Source organism: Puma concolor, chromosome E3 (assembly GCF_028749965.1).
Source record: "Puma concolor isolate L17-30 chromosome E3, mPumCon1.1.hap2, whole genome shotgun sequence".
Lineage (NCBI taxonomy): Eukaryota > Metazoa > Chordata > Mammalia > Carnivora > Felidae > Puma > Puma concolor.
Window position 1 is genome coordinate 30,244,250 of NC_141682.1, and position 27,578 is coordinate 30,271,827.

General features: G+C 42.9%; 1 protein-coding gene and 1 long non-coding RNA gene across 5 annotated transcripts in view; both read left to right on the plus strand.

Moving 5' to 3' along the window:
- The first annotated feature begins 568 nt into the window (after positions 1-568).
- Positions 569-8,377, plus strand: LOC147573099 (uncharacterized). The gene is made up of 2 exons (XR_015245511.1): positions 569-706; positions 5,026-8,377. It is a non-coding gene; the product is annotated as an uncharacterized LOC147573099 (long non-coding RNA).
- Positions 8,378-16,167: 7,790 nt separating this feature from the next.
- Positions 16,168-27,578, plus strand: part of PDXDC1 (pyridoxal dependent decarboxylase domain containing 1) — a 52,994-nt gene continuing 41,583 nt past the window's right edge. For 2 of the 4 annotated variants that reach the window (XM_086691154.1, XM_086691156.1), the window contains exon 1: positions 16,447-16,660. In XM_086691154.1, the coding sequence (XP_086547280.1) occupies positions 16,640-16,660 (21 nt within the window). In that variant the 5' untranslated portion in view covers positions 16,447-16,639. Of the gene's footprint in view, positions 16,240-16,446; positions 16,661-16,849; positions 17,042-27,578 lie in introns of those variants that run through there. The other 2 variants (XM_086691155.1, XM_086691157.1) reach the window with 2 other exon arrangements.

Here is a 27,578-nt window from a genome sequence, read left to right on the forward strand (position 1 = left end):
TTGAAGACTTCTCTGAAATTTCTACTGACAAACTAAAGGTTTCCAAGCTTAAAAAAGGCCGGAAGACTGACAGGTCTGTTTTCCAAAGCGCAGAGAAAGCAATCAGTTAAGGCTACCCCTAAAAAAAAAAAAAAAAAAAAAAAAAAAAAAAAAAAAGTCACTGAAGCTCTTCAAACCTTTTCAAAATCACCTATAAGAAATGACTTGTCTCCAGGAATGGGCACAGAGCAGGAAACTGTCTTCCTCCTTGTCACCTGAAATGAGGTTCAAGGGAGGCTGGTAAGGATACTATGGAAACCTCCCTCGTTCCTCGTTCCTCGTTTGTTTGCCCACCCATCCCTTCATTCCAGAGCCGTCCCTTCTTAAAGAAGGCTCTGGAATTTCCCCAGCAGAAGGAAGGGAGCTATGTGTGCCCAGCGAGCACAAGGTTTTCGCTTCGTGTGGCTGTAGGCGGATAAAAAAAGAGCTATGCTTTATGCAAATTTGACTACAGTAGTCCCATCCTCCCACCCCCCACCCCGCCCTACCCCTTATCTGCGCTTTGGGGGACCAGAGGTCAACCCCTACCAGGAAGCAAATGATCCACCTTGTGACGAATCCTCAGAGGGTCATTCGTAGCCTAACCTGAGGTCACAGCGCCTAAGTCACTCACAGCACTTCAAGTCATTGTGTGGACATTTTATCACCTCCCGTCACCACAAGAAGGGTGAGTACAGGACAATAAGATATTGTGAGAGACCACATTCACATAACTTTTGTTACAGATTATAGTTACAATTGTTCTATTTTATCACGAGTTACTGTTTTGAATCTCTCGCTGTGCCTGATTTATAGATTACACTTTATCATAGGTAGGTATGTATGGGGAAAAAAACCCTAGCTTATACAGTATATATGTTCAGTACTGTCCGGGAGTTCAGGCATCCACTGGAGGGATCTTGCAATATATCCCCTGACGATAAGGGGGGACCTGTTGTATGACTTTTTTTTAAGGTTATTTTTATTTGGATGGATTTTCTTTGAATGATGAATGGGATTGAAATTATAGGGGTGGGAGTAAGAGGCACCACCCACTGCTCGACCCCTATCTGAATGTGCACCAGGAGGTAAAGAACAGGCACTCCAGATGGAAAAGTTCAGAAGGAAGGTTAGAAGGAGGAAGATAGATGGAAGCCCGCTTCCCGCCAGAGTCTCAGTTTCTCCTGTTAACAGAAATGATATTAAGCAATTCTGTCACGAAATCATAGCATTTCAGCTCCGATGTGGAAAAACCATGTCTAAAAATTCTGTCCCACGGCATCTACGTGTCTTAGTCGGTTGAGCATCTGACTTCAGCTCAGGTCATGATCTCGCAGTTCGTGAGTTCTAGCCCCACATCGGGCTGTCAGCACAGAGCCCGCTCCGAATCCTCTGTCCCCCTCTCCCTACCCCTCCCCTGCTTTTGCTCTCTCAAAAATAAGTAAATATTTTTTAAAAATTGTGTCTCCATGACCTAGCGATTCTCATACCCTTGACATTGACACAAATTATGTGAAAGGTGCTTGGATCGATATCATGGGTTTTAGGACATTTTGATGTTGGCCAGATGTGAAACAAAACACGGAGGCTAAATATCTGTTCTTTGCTCTTGTTTAGAAATTTGGAATACTTCCTCCTGCTTCTATCCTGCCTCCAGTAGAATACTGAAACATGGCGGGGCGCCTGGGTGGTGCAGTCGGTTAAGCGTCCGACTTCAGCCAGGTCACGATCTCGCGGTCCGTGAGTTCGAGCCCCGCGTCACGCTCTGGGCTGATGGCTCAGAGCCTGGAGCCTGTTTCCGATTCTGTGTCTCCCTCTCTCTCTGCCCCTCCCCCGTTCATGCTCTGTCTCTCTCTGTCCCAAAAAAATAAACGTTAAAAAAAAAATTAAAAAAAAAAAAAGAATACTGAAACATGGCAATAGATTTCTTAACAGGGATGGTGGGCTTTATAGATCCCACCTGCAACTTGGTATTTTGAACTATTTTTTTTTTATGTTTATTTTGAGAGAGAGAGAAAGAGAAAGCACGAACAGGGGAGGGGCAGAGAGAGAGAGGGAGAGAGAAAATCCCAAGCAGGCTCTGTGCTAACAGCTCTTGGGGGGGGGGGGCTTGATGAGGGGCTCAGTCTCATGAACCAGGAGATCATGACCTGAGCCAAAATTAAGTGTCAGAAACTTAACCGACTGAGCCACCCAGGCACCCCACAACTTGGTATTTTAAGATGGTTCTATTTGAAAGAAATATTTGAAGTAGAGTGTTTCTCTGGCAAAGGAAGTCTGTTTTCATCAGCTTTATTTTAAGCAACTATTTCTCACAATTGGTGTGGGATAATAGAGCAATTAAATTTATTTTATTAATTTTCCATTGTTAATTTTGGGGGAAAAGAAATACTTTTGCAAGTCCTCCTTAAATACATTAAAAAGAGATGAAATTTAAAAATCTGAAACCAGGGGCGCCTGGGTGGCGCAGTCGGTTAAGCGTCCGACTTCAGCCAGGTCACGATCTCGCGGTCCGGGAGTTCGAGCCCCGCGTCAGGCTCTGGGCTGATGGCTCGGAGCCTGGAGCCTGTTTCTGATTCTGTGTCTCCCTCTCTCTCTGCCCCTCCCCCGTTCATGCTCTGTCTCTCTCTGTCCCAAAAAATAAATAAACGTTGAAAAAAAATTAAAAAAAAATCTGAAACCATGGAAAACCCAACATCAGAGGGAGCTTTAAAGATAGTACATATTCAACATGCAAATGAATTAAGCATTTCCACATAAAAGGTGAATTAATTATGGAGACGTTTCTTTTCCAATTATGCTTTTTTTGAACTCTGAAACTCCAATTACTGTAGGAAATGTATGACTCTACTAATATGTGGAAGAAATAACTAGAATATGGATCTAGGGACGGGTTTAGTACTCTATTCGTCTGATCCAATCAGAGAGAGAAATCACGTTGTAATAAGAAAAGGGAACGTATACTACAGTTGATTCTTACTCTTCAACGTAGATACATTGCATAAAGTTGCTATGCACCTTAAATTAGCAAATGTTGAACCATTACTTTTCCAGGATTAGGTTCCCTTGAGCCTCTGGTCACAGCATTTTCATCAACTGATGAATCCATAAATTCGTTTTGTGTTTCTGTTGAAGGGCACCCCATTTAATATGTACTGTTGATTCATTAGCGTTGACCTCAGCCAACAACATTATATAACTCGTGTCTGAACAAAGCTTATCTATAGGCGTTTTCTGTTGAAGGCTCACGACAGCCTTCTTGCGCTCAGGAATGCTAAGCACTGCTTTAAGCGCTACGTTTAAGGGCCATTTTATTTTTTATTTATTTATTTATTTTTTTAAATTTTTTTTTCAACGTTTATTTATTTTTGGGACAGAGAGAGACAGAGCATGAACGGGGGAGGGGCAGAGAGAGAGGGAGACACAGAATCGGAAACAGGCTCCAGGCTCCGAGCCGTCAGCCCAGAGCCTGACGCGGGGCTCGAACTCACGGACCGCGAGATCGTGACCTGGCTGAAGTCGGACGCTTAACCGACTGCGCCACCCAGGCGCCCTAAGGGCCATTTTAAATAGCGAATTCATTCAGAGCACAAAAAATGAAGAAAACCTGGCACTAAATAGATTGAGAAAGGGACACTTGTTTACAGTCTGAGAGCTGCGATATGAAGACAGAGCGTCACCTGGTTCAACGGCAGCTGGGAACACACAAGCTGGTTGACTCAAATGTGTTGCTGCTCTGTGCGTGCACATGACACTTCGAATGACAGCAAAAGCATCAGGAGTGTAGATGTGGGGGTTCCAAACAAACTTTAGCGGAGCAGTTGAGTTTGCAAATATGGAACCCACCAATAATGAGGATTGACTCCATACAGAATTGCTGATGGGGAATTGGAATAATGAGGGGTTGGAAAACAAGAGAACTCTGAAGAGTATACAAAGGGACAGCTGCTGTCCCTCCTCCTGCGACTGAGATGAAACACCCAAGGAAGAACTCTCCTCACTCCCAGGGCTGAGATCCTGATCTTGTTGGGAGGACACAGCCGCGGCTTACTGAAAGGCAAAGTCAGTGGCTAGAAAGGCCTGCTAGCTGCTGGCATTTGCTGGAAATCTGCCCCCTGGGGTAAGCTGTTATGGGGCAGCGTCTCATTAGAGGTCCTCTGTTACAAAACCACTAGAGACAGGGTGCCAACAGGGGATATCATGATTTATAATAAGAGATATATATTTGATCTTCATTCTGTTTCTGGCTGAGAGCTCCTAAAACCCTTGGAATTTCCTGAGCAATCAGAGAGCATTTTTTGTTATAGAATTTGATTTTTTTTTTTTTGTACTCAGCTCCTGAAACAGCTCCAGAGCCTTAAAGCTGAAAGGAGTGTCTTAGTATTTGTCCCAAGCCCCTTTCAACCACACCCGAGTTTGCGTTTGTGTGAATGAAGCGACTCTTGAAAGCCTTTAAGGAGGCGTGGCGGGAGGGGCGGGGGCTATTTCCAGCAGAACCAATCAGGTGATTAGAGGGTGGGATGTTTCAGCTCCACCCCCAGCCGCCTACCTCCAGGGAAGGGACAGGGGGTGGAGCCTGAGTTCAATCACCAGTGACCAGTGATACAATGAATCATTTCTGTGTAAGGAAGCCTCCATTAAAAAAAAAAAAAAAAAAAGATGAGTTCAGAGAGCTTCTGGGGTGGTGAATACGTGGAGATTTGTAGAGAGTGGGGCCCTCAGATGTGGGTTCCACATCCTTTCCCCCTACCTCGCCCTATGCTTCTCTTCCATTTTGCCTTATATCTTTTTTTTTTTTTTGTAGACTTTATTTGATTATTTTGAGAAAGAGAGAGAGAGTACAAGCAGGGGAGGGGCAGAAAGAGAGGGAGAGAGAGACAATCTCAGCATTCTCTGTCTCTGCCTCTCCCCTCCACCTTCTGTTTCAAAATAAATAAATAAACTTAAAAAAAAAAAAAGTAAAGCTTATATTACACATGCCATTTTCTTTCCTTTTTGAATTAACAGCATATCATCATCCCATGTCAATAGGAAGGTTTCCACATCACTATTTTTAAAGGTGTGTATGAACCAATTTTACTATAATTTAATCAATTTCATATATTGTTGAATATATAGGTTGTTTTAACATTTTTACCATTATATACAATGTTGCTGTTGACATTCTCACAGTTAAGTCTTTAACTTCATTATCTTACATGTCTGGTAGTAGAATTTGGGGAGAAAAGATACGTATATTCTAAGTTTTTTGTTGTTACTGAATGCCAAATTACATTCTGTTCAGTACAACTGAAACTTATAGAAGATTTAATAATAGTTTGAAATTCTATCAGTAATGCAAAAGAGTGTTTTCTTCTACTTTAACAGTAGATATTATTAAAAACAAAAAAAAAACCACGTTGATTTGATAAACAAGAATGGTATCTCCTTTGATTTTTACACGTTTGGTCACTAACAATGTGTGTGTGTGTGTGTGTGTGTGTTTATTGACCATTTGCACATCTTTTCCTTTTTAAATATTGTATGTTAATGTTCTTGTTCATTATTCTTTCGAGCACAAAGTTTTAGAGAAGGCTGAATTATTTCATAAAATATAAATAAATCTGAAATGAATGAAAAGTAGAATTTACCTTTTTATACTATTTTATCTTTTTGCAATGTCACCTAAAATAATCACTATCATCTAAAATTTTACTTTAGGGAAAGAAGACTCTGAAACATAAGTAAAAATTAGCTTAAAATGCAAGATAAAGGGGGCGCCTGGGTGACTCAGTTGGTTGAGCATCTGACTTCGGCTCAGGTCATGATCTCATGGTCCATGAGTTCAAGCCCCACGTCGGGCTCTGTGCTGACAGCTCAGAGCCTGGAGCCTGCTTCGATTCTGTGTCTCCCTCTCTCTGCCCCTTCCCCAGCTCTCTCTCTCTCTCTCTCTCTCAAAAGTAAATAAACATTAAAAAAATTGTTTTTAATGCGAGTAACAAAATTCTTTTTCATATGGCTGCCTCAATCTTAACATACCTGCTTCAGATTTTCCAAGACTTCATGCCCAACCCTGATTCCATGATATTTGGATGATGATACGTCCGTGAATTGCCAGAACTACTCCAACAGCAAAGAAAGGTCCTTTGAGTAATGGCAAAATCAATGGGGATGTCTTCCTCAAGGTTTTGAAAATCAATGATAAATTGTCCATGGTAGTGGTTGGTCTTGCTTAATTTTCTTCTGTTTCCAGCTGATTATCAGTGAACAAATATTTTCAATGTTTTGGAACAGAGATTTCAAATTTACAGCCTGAGGGATGGATTCATTCATAATTTACTCTCTATTCTCTTATCCTGCTCTATTTTCCTGTTGGTACTCACAACTAGTTAATATTATATAGCTATTTGTTATCTCTCCGTTCCAATGGAATGTAAGATCCACAAATGCAGAAACTCTTAATAATTGTATCCCTGATTCCTAGCATATAGTGGAGTCTCAGAAAGTATTTGTTAGATGCATGCATTCAGTAATCTTTCACTGAACCCTCACTGCATCCCAGACACTGGGCTATCAAGACTTGGGATGTAAAATTGCTTGCTTGGCTCGCAGAGTGTCTTTAACGTGTGATACTCATTTTTTTTTAATGTTTATTTTTGAGAGAAACAAAGACAGAGCACAAGCAGGGGAGGGGCAGAGAGAGAAGGAGATCCAGAATCTGAAGCAGGCTCCAGGCTCTGAGCTGTCAGCACAGAGCCTGACACGGGGCTCTGAGATCATGACCTAAGCCAAAATCGGACGCTTCACTGACTGAGCCACCCAGACGCCCCAACATGTGATACTCATTAAAACCAGATTGAAAACAATGGGAATGTTTGGAAATAAAATCTGCATGTTGTGCCAGTGTGTAAATTCATTATCCATCCATCCATTCATTTCACAACCGTTTTCAGAGTCTACCTGCTTGTTACTGGGGACAAAATAATATCAAAGACAGACTCTGTCTCTGTAGAAATGGCGTTTCTAGTCTATCCAGAGAGACAGACATTAAATAATAATTACAACCGTTCCAAGTGCAGGAGAGAAGTGCAGGTGCACTTATGATGTTTCCCTGAGAAAATGATACTTAAACTTCTACCAGAGAGGTTAGAAGTTTAACAGGGGGAAAGAAGGCAAGAACAATGCAGTTAAAGAAAACCACTTCTCAGGAAGGAGTCTGCTGTATTATAAGAACAAGGAAGAAATGACAGCTCAGACCCAAGGAGGTAGAAGGGGGCCACATCGTTGTGTGGACCACGTGAAGGATGCCTGCTTGGCTCCGTGGATAAGCCAAGGCTTCCACGCAGAGGATCGGACTTCTCTGCTTAACAGACTACGTAGGTATGGCAGGGTCCCTGTGTGGAGCTGGAAGTGAGGACAGCTTCGAGAGATACTGAGGAAGTTTACATGGAACACTGATAACACTGATTGGAAGGGCCTGGGGAAGGAGAAGTGTGTGAGACACACACCAGGGTTCCTGTCTTGAACCACAGGGTGGGTGATGGTGCCTTTACTGGGATGAGGAATGTCAAGGAGACCCTCGTTTTGGAGGATGAGTTCAATGCCCATCTATGAATGTACATGACTGGAACACAAGTTTCAGAAACACGGTTACCCTTTACTGCGTGTGATGCAATCTGATATCTTTTAAATCAACATGATGGAAGGGTATTTTACATATAGTAAAGTATATCCATATTACATGTTTAGTTTAATGAGTTGTGATAAATGTATATACCTCTGCATACCACTGCAATTCAAATTAAAATTTCTATCACCTCCAAAAGCTCCCCATCACCCATGTGCGGTTAATTACCCTTCATCCCTGGCCACAGGTTTTTGGATGAGTCTGCACTGTCCAGAATTTCACATAATTGAAATTGCACAGTATACACATTCATTTATATGTGACTTCTTTCACTCAGCATAATGTTTCTGAGATTCATCTATGACAGCAGTCCACACTATGGCTTATTTAAAAAAATTTTTTTAAATATTTATTTCTTTATTTATTTTGAGAGAGAGCGTTCATGAGAGTGGGAAAGGAGCAGAGAGAGAGGGAGGGAGAGAAAATCCCAAGCAGGATCCATGCTGTCAGCAAAGAACCTGGCACGGGTCTCAAACTCATGAACCATGACCTGAGCCGAAATCAAGAGTTGGATGTTCAACCCACTGAGCCACCCGGGCACCCCCACTACCTACTTATAGAAAGGTCCAAGAGCTAAGAATGGCTTTCTATTTTCAAATGGTTGGGAAAACACTGGAAAAGAACATTTTATGATGTGGAAATTGTATTAAATTCAAAATTCAGTGTCCATGAATAAAGTTTTATTGGAACATAGCATTGACTCATTTGTTTACATATTGGCAATGACTCATGCTATACAGAATTAAGTAGTTGTGACACAGATTGAATGGCCCCCAAAACCTAAAATATTTGCCACTTGGGCCTTTATAGAAAATGCCGACTTTTATGGTGTTCCACGTGTAAGTCGTTCGTTCTTTTTTATGCCTGTGTAGTATAGATAGGTAACAAATATTTTTCTTTTTGCCTGTTGATGGACATTTGGATTGTTTCTTAGTTACCTTTATTCCATATAATGTGCTCTGGTGTTTTCTGTTTCTTTTCTTTATTTCTCTCTCTCTCTCTCGCTCTCTCTTTTAGTGCAAAAAAAGGTGATTTTGTTAAAGCACAAGGACAGGACCCATGGGCAGAAAGAGCTGCTCTGATCTTTTCTATCCAGTTCAGTTTTTTCAAAATTGCTAGCCACCACCCGCTAGGCTGATTTCACAACTCATCAGTGGTTTTGACTGTCAGTTTAACAACCACACTGCTATAGATGTTAAAGAAAAAAAATGGAGGATACAAGGTGGAAGAAAAGAGCATTAGGGCTGAGTGCTGAGGAAATCCAGCAATTAAACATAGGATAGAGGAAGAAGGATGAAGAAGAGACAGAGAACACAGTTTGATCTCGGGAAGCAAGGGAAGTGTCGATTTCAAAAAAGAAGTGATTATCTGGATCTAATGCAGCTGAGACATCATGTAAGCTGGATGGGGATGATTTTAGTGAGATTTGTTTGGGTGGAACGAAGGCACTGAAACCACATTGAGATGAGTCGGTGGAATGTGCATGATGAAAATTGAGACCATAAGTGTAACTGGAGGGAGCTATGGATGGGCTCCACTGAGGAGTCTTTGTCTGCCTGGTTTTGGTGTGCCTTTTTTTTGTTTTTTTTTCAACGTTTATTTATTTTTGCGACAGAGAGAGACAGAGCATGAACAGGCGAGGGGCAGAGAGAGAGGGAGACACAGAATCGGAAACAGGCTCCAGGCTCTGAGCCATCAGCCCAGAGCCCGACGCGGGGCTCGAACTCACGGACCGTGAGATCGTGACCTGGCTGAAGTCGGACGCTTAACCGACTGCGCCACCCAGGCGCCCCAAGAGTGTTTAAAGAACACTAAAAGGCAAGTATAACCTGAATTTTACAGATGAGTAAACTAAAACAGCGCAAAGTCAAGCAACTGGCCCAAGTAGCTTTTCAGTTTGAAGAGCTCCGATTTACTTGGATCTACAATCTGAGCTCTGACAGTGTGCTATTCTAAAAACCAAGAAAAAGCTAGCCCATGGGTAGTCCAACAGTTGTACCTGTGATTTACAAGTCTGCAGTTGTAGGAATACTTTTAAAGTCTTTGGTAGACGTTGGGCATCTTTTCATGTGCCTGTTGGCCATCTGGATGTCTTCTTTAGAGAAGTGTCTATTCATGTTTCCTGCCCATTTCTTCACTGGATTATTTGTTTTTTCAGGTGTGGAGTTTGGTGAGCTCTTTATAGATTTTGGATACTAGCCCTTTGTCCGATATGTCAGTTGCAAATATCTTTTCCCATTCCGTTGGCTGCCTTTTAGTTTTGTTGATTGTTTCCTTTGCTGTGCAGAAGCTTTTTATCTTCATGAGGTCTCAATGGTTCATTTTTGCTTTTAATTCCATTGCCCTTGGGGATGTGTCAAGTAAGAAATTGCTGCAGCTGAGGTCAGAGAGGTTTTTTCCTGCTTTCTCCTCTAGGGTTTTGACGGTTTCCTGTCTCACACTCAGGTCCTTTATCCATTTTGAGTTTGTTTTTGCGAATGGTGTAAGAAAGTGGTCTAGTTTCATCCTTCTGCATGTTGCTGTCCAGTTCTCCCAGCACCATTTGTTAAAGAGACTGTCTTTTTTCCATTGGATATTCTTTCCTGCTTTGTCAAAGATTAGTTGGCCATACTTTTGTGGATGAAAGCTACACTCAGATATCACCTCATGCCAGTCAGAGTGCCTAAAATGAACAAATCAGGAGACTACAGATGCTGGAGAGGATGTGGAGAAACGGGAACCCACTTGCACTGTTGGTGAGAATGCAAACTGGTGCAGCCGCTCTGGAAAACAGTGTGGAGGTTCCTCAAAAAATTAAAAATAGACCTACACTATGACCCAGCAATAGCACTGCTAGGAATTGACCCAAGGGATACAGGAGTGCTGATGCATAGGGGCACTTGTACCCCAATGTTTATAGCAGCACTCTCAACAATAGCCAAATTATGGAAAGAGCCTAAATGTCCATCCACTGACGAATGGATAAAGAAATTGTGGTTTATATATACAATGGAATACTACGTGGTAATGAGAAAGAATGAAATATGGCCCTTTGTAGCAACGTGGATGGAACTGGAGAGTGTTATGTTAAGTGAACTAAGTCATACAGAGAAAGACAGATACCATATGTTTTCACTCTTATATGGATCCTGAGAAACTTAACAGAAACCCGTGGGGGAGGGGAAGGAAAAAAAAAAAAGAGGTTAGAGAGGGAGAGAGCCAAAGCATAAGACACTCTTAAAAACTAAGAACACACTGAGGGTTGAAGGGGGGTGGGAGGGAGGAGAGGGTGGGTGATGGGTATTGAGGAGGGCACCTTTTGGGATGAGCACTGGGTGTTGTATGGAAACCAATTTGACAATAAATTTCATATTAAAAAAAATAAAGTCTTTGGCAGGCTTCTTGGGAGGAAAATGTGATTATTCACGATCTGAGATTTGTGAACAGCAAGAAATCCGTCTACTTTTAAATCAGGTGGGGCTCTGGTCCATACAACATGTTTATGGAGGAAAACCACTAACCTACAAAATACCAACATTAGGATCTTCTAAAAATAAATAGAAAACCCACATTGATGGACATTCTATAAAGTATCTGTCCTGTCCTCATATCTGTTGTGAGATACACAAATAGTCCTTCTGTTGGAAGAACTATTCAAGAGCACACTATTCTAGACTTTCTGCCAAGGACTTATCTGGGGAAAAGTGTCAAAATATGAATAGAGTCTATTGATTAGAAAGTAATATCATCAAGTTATTTAGAGACAAAAGGACATCATCTGCAACAAATTGCAAAATGATTCAGGGGCAAACTATGTGTGTTCATATTTATTTATTCACTTAGAGAGAACAATATAGCAAATGTGGTGAAATGTTAACATACAGGAAATCGGGAAGAGTTTGAGAGAATTCTTTATCCTTTTCTTGCAACTTTCCTACAAGTCTGAAATTATGTCAAAACAAAAAGAAAAACGAGAGGGTGGTAAGAAATCGTATCTTGGCAAACTTCCTTGGATATAAAAATATACGTGGCATAGGAAAATTCACAGCTTTTCTCATTTAGGTCAGAATTAATGTAAAGTCAAGAATGTTAGTGTCTGCTAACAACACAAAAAAAGAAAACGAGGTACCATGTGCCTTTTGACGAAGAGAACAACAATCATCTCTGAATAAGTCCCCAGAACTTCAGACCTAAACCTGATTAAGCCTAGATCCAACCGCCAATTTGCGGGAAATATAGAAAACAGAGGGAAATTCAGACTAAGGAAAATTCTACAACAGTAACATGATGTCTTCAACAGATCAATTGTAAAGGAAAAAAAGATATAGGAATACCTATAGATTAAAAGATAATATGTGTGTGTGTGTGTGTGTGTGTGTGTGTGTATATATATATATATAGAGAGAGAGAGAGAGAGAGACTATATATTAAGAGACTATATATATTAATGTTTCTTTATTTTTGAGAGGGGTAGGGGCAGAGAGAGGGAGACAGAGGATCCAAGGAGAGCTCTGTGCTGGACACGGGGCTCGAACTCACGAACCAGGAGATCGTGACCTGAGCCGAGGTCAGATGCTTAACCAACTGAGCCCCCCAGGAGCCCCTAGATATATTTTTATAGTGTTTATCGATGCATGTTTGGGTGATAAAACCGCAAAGGAATGATTAGGACATGATTACTGTAAAGATCCGAAAGTGGTTATTTTTTCTTGGGGTGAGGGAGCTGGGATTTTTTGGGGCAGGGCTTATGGGATGTCTGAGAAGGTTCCTCTCATGGAGGAGATGGTGATGACAGGGTGTTAGTTGGGGACAATTCATTTCTTTTAAGCTGTTTCCTATATTTTCACAACAAAATTTGTCTTTGCTGCTTTTGTTTCATTTTGTTTTGAGCTGTGTTGGTGAACTTAGTGAAACTAATGAAACAAGGTAGGTTACAAATCGTCTCAGTGTTGCCACCTTAAGTCTCCTTGAGGAACCGCAGACTTCTCTCCGAAATTGCCGGGTGAGATTTAAAAAATGATTGAAATCAATTTTTTTTTTCCAGGTAATTGACTTAACTTCGATTCATGAGAGAAATGCACACAAATGGCAAATATCCAGAGAGTGTAGAAGAATAGAAAATGGGATATTGCCAATTTCTTTTCCCTCGTCTGTAACCCCCCTGCTCCCATTCTGTAGAAGCTTTTACCTTCTACTTTGTAAAAAATATCGTTGTGTCTGTTCCTTAATTTAGAAAGAACCTATTGTTTCCTTACTCTAAAAAATGATAAATTTATTGCCATTTGCACCAGCTCTCCTATCCTCTCCACTTCCTGATTTTTGTTACTTAATTTTATTTCTTCTAGAAATAAAAGCGAACACCCTTTATGCCTTAAAATATTACACTTAAAACTTTGAATCTTGACTTTGCCATTTCAGACAGTCTTTACTTAGTGTGAAATGAAGTTGAGGACATTGGTGATTCCACTTACATTCCTACTCACCTTGCCTCTTCCCTCCCACTTTTTGGTAATTTACTAATTTTCCATCACCCTGGTGAATGATAAATACATCTTCCATATATATCACTTGGTTGATTCAAAAAGTTAAAGGTTACTTTACAGTGTCACCATGGAAATGGCATCCCTCAAAAGAGTTCCTTTTTTAGCTTGTGGTGTTTCAGATTGATAATTCTGCCATTCTCATTTCATTTCCTGAAATTCAGGGTCGGCTTGTGAAAAGTTGTTAAACAACATGCTAAATGTGAAATGTCAATCCTCACTCTAAACTTTCCCTGTTCAGAGCATCAAATGAAGAATTCATTGGGTTATAGCGGCTTTCTGATTTTGGTAGTCCATTGAAGAAGGGAGTTTGAAAGTTGTTGTATACTGATAACGATTTTCTGCCCATGTCCTGCCTGAAATAGCATGATTGTTTATGAAGGGTATCTTTAATAAAGCTGGATACAGTTTGGCTTGGGAAAAAAAAAAGCTAAAGGTTAAAAGCAACATTTACAATACGTTTATGTAAATATCAATCGGGACACAAAAAAATTATGTGAATAGACTCAAAGGGGAAAAATAACCACAAACTTCTTTTATTTGGTTTGCTTTTTGCCTATTTCAAGAAAAGGTCTGTATTGGCACATATAAGCCAAATGTTCTCACAATGAGTGGTTTCATGTTTTGTTTTCCTACAATATTTTTCTCATATGTCTGTACTAGCTCATAGAATGCTACATTTACATAGCTGTCCATCCACAAGCGAAATGGTTTTAACTTATTTTGCTGTGTGTGTGTGTGTGTGTGTGTGTGTGTGTGTGTGTGACAGACGAGTATAAAATGAAAGCTATGGACATTTTCCCCAAATGTACTCATAGTACAAAATTTTGGATATAGTTTCAGGAGTTTTACGGGCCTCCCCCTGGGTCACAAAGTAAAAACCTCTGTTCTAAACAGTGTATCCTTAAAGGCAGGGATCTGGTCTTATTTTTGTATTTCTAGCATCTGACTGTCCAAGATGGCAGCCAATACATATCTTTGGGTAAATATTAAATACACCAATTATTTGCAGTTTTTCATGGGGGAATAATTTTCATGTTTTAAGTTTGCTTTTAAAGTAGAAGAGGTTTGGGGCGCCTGGGTGGCGCAGTCGGTTAAGCGTCCGACTTCAGCCAGGTCACGATCTCGCGCTCCGTGAGTTCGAGCCCCGCATCAGGCTCTGGGCTGATGGCTCAGAGCCTGGAGCCTGTTTCCGATTCTGTGTCTCCCTCTCTGCTCCTCCCCCGTTCATGCTCTGTCTCTCTCTGTCCCAAAAATAAATAAACGTTGAAAAAAAATTAAAAAAAAAAAAAAAAGTAGAAGAGGTTAGGGGCACCTGGCTGGCTCAGTTGGTAGCGCACGTGCCTCTTGATCTCGGGGTCGTAAGTTTCAGCCCCACATTGGGTTTGGAAATTACTTGAAAATAAAATCTTAAAAATAAATAAAATAGAAGAGGTTAATTTCTTTTTTTTTTTTTTCAACGTTTATTTATTTTTGGGACAGAGAGAGACAGAGCATGAACGGGGGAGGGGCAGAGAGAGAGGGAGACACAGAATCGGAAACAGGCTCCAGGCTCTGAGCCATCAGCCCAGAGCCTGACGCGGGGCTCGAACTCACGGACCGCGAGATCGTGACCTGGCTGAAGTCGGACGCTTAACCGACTGCGCCACCCAGGCGCCCCTAGAAAAGGTTAATTTCATCTGTCTAGTTTCTGTTTTGTAGAATCTACTTTGTGACATAATCCAAAGATACTTGGAGGTGGTTTTAAAAAGTAAGATTTTGCGGGGAGCCTGGCTGGCTCAGTTAGTGGAGCGTGTGACTCTTGATCTAGGGGTCCTGAGATCGAGTCACACTTTGGTATAGAGATTACTTACAAATAAAATATCTTTCAAAAAATATGAATATTTAATGATATCCTTGCTGATATGTTCAGGGATGAAATATATCCATGTCTGCAATTTTGAAATGTATCAAAACAGAAGACATATTGGTGAACAGACAGATGCTTATGTAATAGAGCAAATATAGGGAATTGTTCATTGTAAAATCTAGAAAGTGGGCATGTGGGTGTTCATTGTGCAACTCTTTCAACTTTTTCTAAATGTTTGAAATTTTTCATAAGTCGGAAAAAGTGATTTGCTTAAGCAGAGGTACATTCAATGTTGGATCTTGTAAGGCATAAATAGACATAAGTCTTTCTTCTGTTTGCAGAACTCTGGGGAATCTGAATAGTTCCCGGGGTACACTCTGAACTGGCACGCAAAGGTTCTTTTGGTAGAAAACAATTTTATTAACATACCTGGGCAATTTACCAAAATACAAGTTAGAGAGCGCAAAACATGTAATTACTGCGCTGAAAATATGACCCAGTCATTTACGCAGATTTCAGAAGAGATGCGCACAAAAGAGATAAAAGGAATGGTTTTGTGGTTGTAACGTCATTTTGGTCTTTGCTGAAGTGTTTTCTGACTGCAAACGTGGTACGCTAGTCTCTTTCAGTATTCCTCAGTAGAAGAATATAATAAGCAAATGTATGCCCTCTCCCATTCCTTAGAAACACATGATTCTACAGCAGGGATGGAAGCGGTTAGGAGGCAGTGTGTGTGGTGGACAGGCGCTGCGGTCACGGTGCTTGGGTCTGGCTGGATCCTACCTAGACTGGCACCGGGATATGGATAACTATCTCTCCATCATAGAGCTGTTGTGCCATAAAGTGGAACAGCAGCAGCTGACCTATTATTATCACCTGACATATCATAATTATGGCTTGACATAATGAAAGAAGCCGGACCGGTTGTTTCAAAGTCTTTTCCATCTGGAATTCCGCGGTGAAACAAATACCCCAGCTCGCATCAGCACCGCTTTTAAACACCCGCGATCACTTGGGAACCTCATACCTGAACCCCCGGCAAACCCCTCGGCACCTAGTAAACTGGCCATCCTGCGCATGTGCGGGGGTGCTCCCTAGCCCCGCCCCTCTGTGGTGCATGGCCTGTTCCATTCCTGAGGGATGTTGAAGGTGCGGAAAACTTGGAAGCGTAGGACAGGGAAGTACAGGTGCGTGAGTAGTATTTCCAGCCTCTCAGTGCAAGAGTGGTCACTTGTGGTTATTATATGTTTACTCCGACGCCTGCGACGGGCTTGTGAAAGTTTGCAGCGGCTGCGCCGTGCCTTCCCCCCCCCCTCACCTGGGCACGTTAGGGCTGGCCGGCGGGACGGCCAGGTACGGAAGCCTAGAGGGCCCCGCCCACCCCGAGGGGCCCCGCCCCGCCTCCCTGAGACCCGCAGATTGCCCACCCCGCGGCGACGCCTGGCTGCTCCTCCCCGTCTCCGCCCCGCCGGCCGCGGCCGCGGGGGACGTCAGCGCTGCCAGCGTGGAAACCGCGGCGCGGCGCGGGAGGCGGAAGTAGCGCCCGGACCGCGGGGCCTTTATCGGGCTCCGCCGGCCGCCTCAGCCATGGACGCGTCCCTGGAGAAGGTCTGTACTCGGGCTGGGGGGCGGCCCTGCGGCCCGAGGCCTCCGCCTCCGAGGCGACTGTTTCCCGGTGGCGAGCTGCCATTGTGACCGGGGAGGGGCCTGGGGGCTAACTGGCCCTGACCGAGGGGGCCTGGCCGCGAGGGCGTCCGGCCGGGCGGCTCGCCGCTGAGGCCTGGTCACGTCACGGGGCCGGGAATCCTTCGGGTGCCCGTGGGCCGAGAGGGACTGGGCCGGTTCTGCCGGGAGCCCATTGCGGGGGCCGCGGGGCCGACCTTGGGGCCTGCCCGAGCTCGGCTCACCCTTTCGGCTGACGGAGCTAAAGACTTGCGGCTCCAGAAGAGCCTGGACAGCAGCCCCAGTTTCAGAGCCGACTGCAAGCCTGTGGGTTTCCTGTAGTCTCCAAGTTAGGGCGGGGGGGGATTGTTGAAGCAGTGGGTTTCCCAACTTCAGCGTGACTAGGAATCACCTGGGGCCCTTGGTAAACACCCACATTTTCGGCCCTCGGGTGGGGAACCTCGTGGGGGCGGGACGGGGATCTGCTTGTTTAACAAGTTCCCCCACGTGATTCTGGTGCTGTAGTTTGTGAAGACCCCTGAGGTCAGGAAGGGGTGGGCCTTCTGCGGATCGTGAATTGCTTTGGGGGATTGCTGCTCTTCCGCAACTTGTGACTCCCCCCTTTTCGTGCCCGGGGGAGACGCTCGCGTCGATCTGAAATCCACTGGTAGCAGCCCTTTCCTCTAGTTTGTCTTGGGGAAGCAGCAGCGTGATGATGCACCTGGCCGATTGCTCTGGCAAGGGAAATGGATTCTAATTGTCCCGGATTTAGGGCTTGTAAATGAGAACCAGTGCTTGGATCCCTCTTTGGATACCTATCTGCAGAACCTGACATTTTGCCCGCCCTCAAAGTCCTTCTCCCTCTCCAAGCTTGGGAGTCTGCCTGTGCAGACCCAATTTTTTTTTTGCACATGTAGAATTCTGGAGCAATGCTAGGGTTTTAAGACTGCTTTATTTTAATTTTGAACCGGTAGCAATAACACTTGGTCATTTTTCAGTGCGGCAGTCCCTGTAGATTTGTTCCCTTGTCACTGGAAAGTTGAAGGGATGATGGTGTCTTCATGGGCACACAGCACGACACCCCGGGTCATTTCTCATAAATTGGGCGGAAGGCAGTCAAGAAGAGAAAAAGATTGTATGTGTTGAGCGTTACATGTTTATTGGGGAGGAATGAAGTCTTTCGAGGCTTTTGATTAGTACAGTGTCTACCTTGTGGTACTGCGAGTTCCAGGCCAGATCAGTGATTCTCAAGCACGGTGCAGTTTTGCTCCCCAGGGGACATTTGGCAGCTTGTCTGGAGTCGTTTCTGATTGTCACAACTAGTGGGTAGGCAGGTGCGACTGGTGCCTACTGGGTAGAGGCCGGGGACGCTGCTAGACATCCTGGAGTGCACAGGACAGCCTCCACGGCAGAGAATTCTCTGCTTTAAATGTTAGTAGTGCTGAGCCTGAGAATTCCTGCTCTAGATCATATGTGTGACACCCATAGCTGAATATAAAATGATGCTAAGATTATCTCTTCAGTGTTGTTTCCTGTCCAGTTTCCTAAGACAGGATGGCTCTGTGTCTTTTCAGTTAGAAACCTAGAAACTGGAGTGATCCTTCCTCCAAGAATAGTTTTTTATGGGCAAATCTGCAAAAAAGAGTGGGTCGGAATCCTGCTTGAAATACTACTTTTCTGGCATTTGATTAGTAGATTACACTGGTTTCTCCCTGTAAACATTAATGGCTGATAAAAGACCTTAACCTCTCCAAATGAAGATCAGAAAAGGTACTGCAACTCCAGGGTGCTTAAGGCTGGAGCATTCGCAAAAATGGCAGTGATCTTTGAGGAATTCAGAATGTGTGGGCCGGAAGTTTCTGCCTGCTTTAGGCCAGTATGGAAATTCTGAATGTAAGTGTTTCAGAACTAGGACTGTGTCTTATTTTTATATTCCCTGAAGCAGTGGAGGGCCTCATCCGTAATGAACAATCTCTGTTCGTGCTAAGAGAGCAGAAAAGAAAAAGAATTCCTATAGTATTCTATAGGAATGTTGAGGATTTTATGTTGAGAAAAACAGTTTGAATCAAAGTAGAAACATTGAATTGCATCCATTATTCCTGTTTCTTTGAGGACTAGACTATTTTGGGTGAAATTCTACGTTGCGAATATAAAAATGAGAACTCTTTGAGCAGTTCCGAATGATCCCATTTAAACCGATCCTTGCATAATTTATACTGGCTACAGAAACCACAACGTTATTTGATTCCCATTCTCTCATTTCAAGTAATCGCTCTCTCTAGAATGTAGTGTGCTATCATCATTTAGGAGAATCAGACACTGCGTTCCCTCTGGTCCAGGTATGATTCTGTACGCTTGCTTTTTCTTCAGATAATATGTAGATGGGAGACCTGTGACAACAGGGCTGTGTTCTTGCTTGCTTCTCTCTCTCAGTACTGCCTGTTGTCTCTGAAATTAGTGAGGTCTCAAGAAACCAGATAGGTCAGTTGAAGGGGCAAGGAGTTTAAACTGGAAGAGTAGTAGGGGAGCCTCAGCCCCCCAATACCGTATGTCCAGCTCATAAGGAACAAGGCCCTTTGCATAGTCGCACAGAGTTTACTTCGGTTAATAGTCAAGTTTAAAAAAAAAAAAATGCGACAGGAAGGAATTATTCTGATGCTCTAGGTCTTATTACGTTAACACACCTACATACATTTTTTTAGCAAAAACTTGCTACTTTTAACTTGTCCCACAGCCCGGACCTTTTTCTGTTGCTTGGAAAAGCTCATTCTTCCTGGGTATTATGTTTAGACAAAGTGTGCTGCGTTTTATTTGCGTTTACTTTAATTCCCACCTTGAGTAAACTGAAAGCAGGGTGTCTCAAACTCAGCGCTACTAGCATTCTGGGCTTATTCTCTGTTGTGAGAGGCTGTCCTGTAGAATGTTTATTTTGACAGCATCCCTGGCCTCTACCAGTAGCACATCCCACAGTGTGGCAGCCAAAGTCTCCAGATGAAGCAGTTGTTCCCTGGGGGTTGGGGGAACTGCCTCTGGTTGAGAACCACTGACTTGGAGAGTCTGGAGCTGTATGTCCAGTACGGTAGCCACTAGTCACGTTGGCCTACTTAAACTTAAATTTAGATTAATTAAAATAAAATAAGGGGCGCCTGGGTGGCGCAGTCGGTTAAGCGTCTGACTTCAGCCACGATCTCGCGGTCCGTGGGTTCGAGCCCCGCGTCAGGCTCTGGGCTGATGGCTCAGAGCCTGGAGCCTGTTTCCGATTCTGTGTCTCCCTCTCTCTCTGCCCCTCCCCCGTTCATGCTCTGTCTCTCTCTGTCCCAAAAATAAATAAAAACGTTGAAAAAAAAAAAAAAAGAATGAGTCCGAGGGGCGCCTGGGTGGCGCAGTCGGTTAAGCGTCCGACTTCAGCCAGGTCACGATCTCGCGGTCCGTGGGTTCGAGCCCCGCGTCAGGCTCTGGGCTGATGGCTCAGAGCCTGGAGCCTGTTTCCGATTCTGTGTCTCCCTCTCTCTCTGCCCCTCCCCCGTTCATGCTCTGTCTCTCTCTGTCCCAAAAATAAATAAAAACGTTGAAAAAAAAATTTAAAAAATAAAATAAAAGCTAAAATTCAGTTCCTCAGTCGGCACATTTGAAGTGCTCAGTCACAGTGTGGCTTGTGGCTGCACCTCCTGACTGTCGATGTAGAACATTTCCATGCCCACAGACCGTTGTGTTGGACAGCGCTCTAGAGAGGGGCTCGTTTGCTTGTCGTAGATCTAATGCTTGTCTCTAAAAGAGGCAACTTTGACCCTGGGTCTGATCTAAATAATTAAAAACCCAGCCCATTACTTTTTCTTGTACTCATTCTGAGCAAAAGTCGCCCCCTCCCCCTTGGACCTGATTTTGGAAAATTCTTTCATCGTACTGTTTGTAAGTTTACAAGGAGCAGTAGGAGCATGACTGGAACATTCCTGGTTATTAGTGATAAATACTACCAGAATCTCTATTCTGTTTTTTATTTTAAAATCTCACTAAGGAATCCCTGTTAGCCACGTTTGAAATGACCATTTTCTGTGGTCTGATTTTGTAGATCTTAAATAGAAAAGGCGACAGGAGAGGAGGATAGCCTGTAATTTTAGTACTCATTTAAAGCTGATCCCTGTATCATCATCATGTGAGGGTTTTGCATGCAGGTGCATGATGGCTAAAGTGGTAACTGATTATCAAATGTTGGGTGTCAGGGAAAACATGGTACAGAGTTCCCGATCCTAAAAATTTATGGTCCCGGTAATTTTTGATTTATTCAGGATCGTGGAGGTAGTCAGTGCGGAGCTGTAGAGGGTCCCCATTCCAGTGTGGGCTCCACCATATCTAGGATGATGAGTTATAATTATAGATAGGAGTTGCTTGAGTTTAATGTCAGCTGTTTTTACTAAAGCAGTAACCTGGTTTGATTTATAATTTTTATTGAAGGCCAGCTATGGTCAGAGCCCAGTGCTGAGAGAAACACAAGGTAAATAAGACACGATCCTCGCAGGAGGTTGTGTTCTGGTAGGGGCATACATGTTTACACAAGTCCTTGTATAACAAGGAGGGGTTAAAAAGTATCAAGGAAAAGATGGGGAATGCATGAAGTTGAGTGACCAGGAAAGCTTTCTGTGGAAGAGACTCTTGAGGTAGAATATTTCGTTCGGAATCCTGGCTTTTCTGGAGTGTTTTAAAAATGTAAATAAAATGTGGATGCTTACTTTATTATATGATTGTGCCTCATATTACTCCTGGTAGAACATAAATTAAGGGAAAGGAAATCTGCTTCATATTTTGAAGTTAGACATCAAAAATATGCTTCCAATCACTTTGAAAATGTCCACAATCCGAAATAGCTCTTTTCTAAGCAATATTCAAAATTAAAATATTATTTTTAATTTATTATTTAATTTTTGTTCTTGCAGTCGTTTTTGCTTTCCTAAATGTTAAGTATTTAGTTGCCTTAAAGTTGGATGGTCCTTGAGGTCTAGCCTGGGATCCCATCCACATTTTATTTCTGTGGAAAATACATTCTGAGTTTCAAATGACTGAGGGAGGAGTATGCTTTTCCAACATAATCTTCTTCCTATATGCAGAAAAGCAGAAACAGCAAAATAAAGCCTTCACTTTAAAATGCAACTCCGTGACACCTGGACATTTAGCTACAGTGAGCTTCTCAGGATTCTAGTGAGACCGGACATTATATTAGGTGCAGTCCTATGAAATGTAATTTTGTACATTAAAAACAGTTGAGGAGTGACTGGGTGGCTCAGTCAGGTCACGACCTCATGGTTCATGAGATCAAGCCCCAAGATCGGCTCTGCACTGGCAGAGTTAGGATTCTTTCTCTCCCCCTCTCCCTACCCCTCCCCTGCTTGTGCTCTCTCTCACTCAAACTAAATAAATAAACATTAAAAAAAAAAAAAAAAGACGGGCACCTGGGTGGCTCATTTAGTTAAGCATCTGACTTGAGCTCAGGTCACTATCTCACAGTTGGTGAGTTTGAGTCCTGAGTCAGGTGAGCTCATGCCCTGCTTAGGGTGAGCCCCACTTTGGGTGAGCCCCCTCTTCTCTCTCTCCCTCTCCCCCCCTCCCCCTCTCCCCCTCTCTCCCCCTCCCCCCCCTCTCCCCCCACTCCCCCCTCTCCCCGCTCTCCCCCCTCTCCCCCCACTCCCCCTCTCTCCGCTCTCTCTCCCTCTCTCTTTCTCTCTCTCCCTCCCCCTCCCTCTCCCTCCCTCTCCCTCCCTCCCTTCCCCTCTCTCTCTCTCTCTCTCTCTCTCTCTCTCTCCTCTTCTCTCCCTCTCTCCTTCTCCCTCTTTACCTCCCTCTTTATCTCTGCCCTCATGGGATTCTTTCTCTCTCCCCCCAATCCTTGCTCACTTGCAACCTCTCTCAAATAAATTAAATTAATTAATATATTTAAAAAACAGTTGAATGTTGGCAGTTTCACACAGTTCAACCTGGAAAGTCCAAAGACACATAGATACAAAGGCTTCAGAATTGATGGGTTCCTTAAGAAGATAAGGCCAGCAACATTAATTCTACGAACTTCCAATTCAGTGTAGGACAGAGTGACATTGATGAGGATGATGGGTACCTTTATCTTTCTGATTCCGTCCCCAACAAGTCCTAGGAAAGACTCCCAATAAGAAGCATATCTCAGTGAAAGATTTACATTTTCCAGTGACTATAGCATGCTTTTCTTTAAGCAGTTTTCTTGTGTTCTAGAATAAGTGTGTGATTCCAGATAAACTAGTAAACGTTACAGAAATAGAGCTTGGCTGGTATGCGGTGTTCTTCCATCTGTGTAGTTGTTAGGAAGTATTTATTCATGATACAAAGTCTGAGTGAATTGATTCTTCAGAGCAGCGGTCTCTGGGAATACAGTTTTTGAAACTTAGACTTGGACCCCTAGCATTCCCAGCATAGATCTTCAGGCGAGTGATCTGAATGCTCTGTTTTTGTTTTTGTGTTTTAACCCTCATATTGCATACGTCTGTGACAGGTTTGATCTGAAGTTACTAAGGCTGCCTCCTTGTCTCCACCAGGTTTTTACCTCTCGGTCGTGTATTTTTGCCCCTTCTTCTTCCCATATGTTCTTTTCTGCTTCTCTTCTTGATGAATTGGTAAGATTAAGTATTAATGCCCTATGCAATATTTGCATGTCCTTCTTCAACCAGGAATATTATGCTACTTCATGAGCCAGTAATTAGAGTGTATCTTCATGTTCTCCCACACACACTCAAGCAGAGAGTCCGTGATAGTTAAAAATAAGATTTTCCAGGGGTATCCAGTTCTTAGAAGACAGACGGTAGTGCCTAGTTCTTAATGAAAAGCTTTTCTTTAAAAATCAGGCACGAGCATTTACAGATCTAGAAATTGAGATTACAAAAAGGTAAGCCAGGTTTGCGGGGCACTCTATCAACTTCCCAGAAGATCCCTGTCATTTTCTCTTGACATTGACCTGAGAGGAGCAGGTGCTGCTGTGTTCTGGGTGCTTCTCAGAGATGTGTTGCATTTGGGGTACTTGAGGAACTGGTGCTGGGTAGCAGGCACTGTTTCTGTTTTCACCGGGGAGGAAAATCAATGATTTTGAGAGAGTTGACAGTTGCACGATTATCACTCTCTGGGATTAACATTGTTTAGGAAGATGTGGAGGGCCACAGTAGTTGGTATGTAAGAAACACAGCATTTTGAAGGTTTCTCTGATCGCTGTGATCTGTTGGAGAAACGTGGTGATTTTTATGTCTAACGCGTGTGTTGTAAATCGGCATTTGACAACGCCGCAGTCTTCTGTCCAATATGAGCAGCTGGTGCTCTCGTGTGCCTCAGTTTTTCTTTGTTAATAACTCTGATTATGAATGTTCCTCCCCTGAAAAAATTATTGAAACTACAGTATCGTTTACTTCTATTGATGAATGTTGTGATGTATACGTTTTAAAATATGTTAGACTGCCTTTTTCCCTCTTTATGGGGACTGCTTTGTGTTTCCCAAATAGCAGTTATTTATATGCCATTTTTGAATTTTGCCACTGCACTATACCACTCGCACTATTATTTGCTTACTATTTCTTTTAAGTTGAGTTTAGGGGCGCCTGGGTGGCTCAGTCGGTTAAGCGCCCGACTTCGGCTCAGGTCATGATCTCACGGTCTGTGAGTTCGAGCCCCGCGTTGGGCTCTGTGCTGACAGCTCAGAGCCTGGAACCTGTTTCAGATTCTGTGTCTCCCTCTCTCTGACCCTCCCCCGTTCATGCTCTGTCTCTCTCTGTCTCAAAAATAAATAAACGTTAAAAAATAAATAAATAAGTTGAGTTTAAATCCGCTCACCTACCTTTTTTTAAATTGAAGGACGGTTTATATGCAGTAAAATTACCCACTTTAATGCTACAGTTTGAGTTTTGGCAGTTATACACCCAGATAGAACCATCAGCATCATCAAGATACAGGACGTTTGCATCTCCCTGAGAAGTTCCCTTGTGCCTCTTTACAGTGGATCCCAGATCTGTTTTTTGTTCGCATAATCTGTCCCCACTTTATTTTTAACTTAGATTTTGCTAAGCAGTGGGGTCTATGAATTCGGTTTGAGGTCTTATTTTTTCCCCTAATTCACATGAAAATAAAGATATAATTTTGGTGTCACACTTGGTTCAACTAAAGGAAGTGTATACAAGAGCTTGTTTAAGCATGCTTGAAAGCTGAGAACATTAAAAAAAATTTTTTTAAGTCTATTTATTTATTTTGAGAGAGACATGAGTAGGGGATGGGGCAGAGAGAGAGGGAGAGAGAGAGAATCCCAAGCCGGCTCTGCACTGCCAGCTCAGAGCCCAGTGCGGGGCTCAAACTCACTAAACTGTGAGATTATGACCTGGACAAAAACCAAGAGTCGGAAGCTTAACCAGCTGAGCCACCCAAGAACCCTGAAAGCTGAGAACATTTTAAAAGTGACTGTAGAGGGGCGCCTGGGTGGCGCAGTCGGTTAAGCGTCCCACTTCAGCCAGGTCACGATCTCACGGTCCGTGAGTTCGAGCCCCGCGTCAGGCTCTGGGCTGATGGCTCGGAGCCTGGAGCCTGTTTCCGATTCTGTGTCTCCCTCTCTCTCTGCCCCTCCCCCGTTCATGCTCTGTCTCTGTCTGTCCCATAAATAAATAAAAACGTTGAAAAAAAAATTTAAAAAAATAAAATAAAATAAAAGTGACTGTAGAGCAATAGTTCCCAAATTTTATGCCCTAAGATTATTATTTTTCTACTGCAGTTTCTACTTTCGAAAGGTTGTTATAAACAATTTTATAGTAAGTAATCTTTATCAACAAACGATTGTTTATCTGATTGTTTATAATTGCCAACATCCATACAGCACGTTGCATCCTGCAGGTGGGGTGTCAAATCAGTGTCTCAGGTCATGACCACAAGTTGTTGAACAATGAAATCGAACAAAATGATAAATAGAATGTATTCGAAATAAGGGTAGGAATAGTACCAGTGCTACTTCATACTGAGTTGATAGAATTCTAGCCAAAAGCAAAAATAAGTGATTTTTTTTCATTAATCCGTGCAGCCCTATTCCAGATGAATTTGGAATTTCCTACTAGGTTTTTGAAAACTCAAGAATTACTCCCCGACTTCCTTTACTGTTTTATCTTGCATTTGACTCTTGACATTTTTCCTCTAACGTTTAAGTTGTGAGAGCTTCAATTGGCGATATTTGTGAACATTACAAGTGTGTTATTTCTTCTTCTGATAGTGACAGGATATTTTAATACTTCACACTGACTGAAAGTGATGAAAATCACCTAGTATAAAAATGGCTCTCAAAAATGCTTCTAAAATGATGAACGGTGGGTCCCGTTTTACACAATGAGCTGTTTCAGTTCCGTGACAATCACCATACAAACAATTGAGTGGTTCTTCTTAGGAGCCTTGAAATTGCATTAAGCCCTACCACGCATCTAGGTTCGATATAATTGAAGCAAAAATAATGAACCCACTTCATTACACAGCAGAATCAGCCGTAGCAGAAATGTAATTCATAAATGTACAGGCTACTGACTAGCAGTCTAATAGCTGTCTCTGAATCCTCAGTGATGAGTATTTAGGTTTCATGATTAGGTATGCACGCTCTGTAAATGCTTCGTTGCTCTGTTTTGGTTTGCTTTTTTAATAGTAGGACTGCTGCGAGCGTCTAAGGCTGAGCGACCCAGGGTGAGAGGAGACTGTACGAGTCCAAGCTCAGATGTCTGAGTTGGCCACCACTCCCTTTCCTAGAAAAGCATTTTTTTTTTTTTTTTTTACATTTATATTTGAGAGACCGTGAGACAAAGTGAGAGAGAGGGAGACACAGCATCCGAAGCAGGCTCCAGGCTTTGAGCCGTCAGTACAGAGCCTGACACGGGGCTCGAACCCACGGACCGTGAGATCATGACCTGAGCCGAAGTTGTACACTCAACCAACTGAGCCACCCAGGCGTCCCTGGAAAAGCATCTTAAAACACTACATTCATATGTGCTGTTACCTGGACTGTCTCTTAAGGTCAGAAGGAAAGACAATGGAAAGGAAGCAGACTAAAGACCCCTGGTCTCCAAAGGGGGATGATTGGAATCTCTTGGTGATTTTATTAACAGAGGGACCTTTTTCCAGTTGTTTCTGGAAACAGCTTCTGGGAAAAGATTTTTAGTCAAGTCACTTGACCAAGATTTAAATGAGGGAGAATGTATTCAGTTGTGTTTAGAGGCAGGCAAAGAAACCTGTTGTCCCAATACCTGCACTTCAGGGGCACTACTTGCAAATTATATGTTGTCTTTGATTTTACATTATAACTCAAACAGCCATGGCCACAAACATTTGCGTGGGCTCCACTACGTGGAGCGATGGTGTGAGCGTTTTGGTGAACGTTTTAGTGAAGGCCTGGTTTGCCCGGACTGTCTCAGCTCATCATACCTGTTGTCATGGCTTAATTGCTAATAGTGCTTCCTTTCACTCTTGAAAATGCCCTGGTTTGGATGCTGAGTTTTGGGTCATGTTGTTGAGACTGTGAAATCTTACCGATAGGGAGAGTCTTCTGATACACTTTTTATCTAGGTGAAAACATTAATCACACAAGGATCATCTTTAAGACGCCTTAAGAGGCCTTAGCTCTAATTGTGACTTTTGAGTCCAAGGCTTTCTCCAAGTGTGAGTTGGTTTGTTTACTTATTTGATAAAATTGAGAGGTAGTATTGCCTAGTGGTTAAGAGTGCTGGTTCTGGGATAGTACAGGCCCTAAAGCATATGATCTGTGCCTTTGGGTTAGTCAAGAAGTGATGCATTTAGAGTGGTAAGTTAGCATAATGCCTGGAATATAGTAAGCAGTCTGTTAACTGTT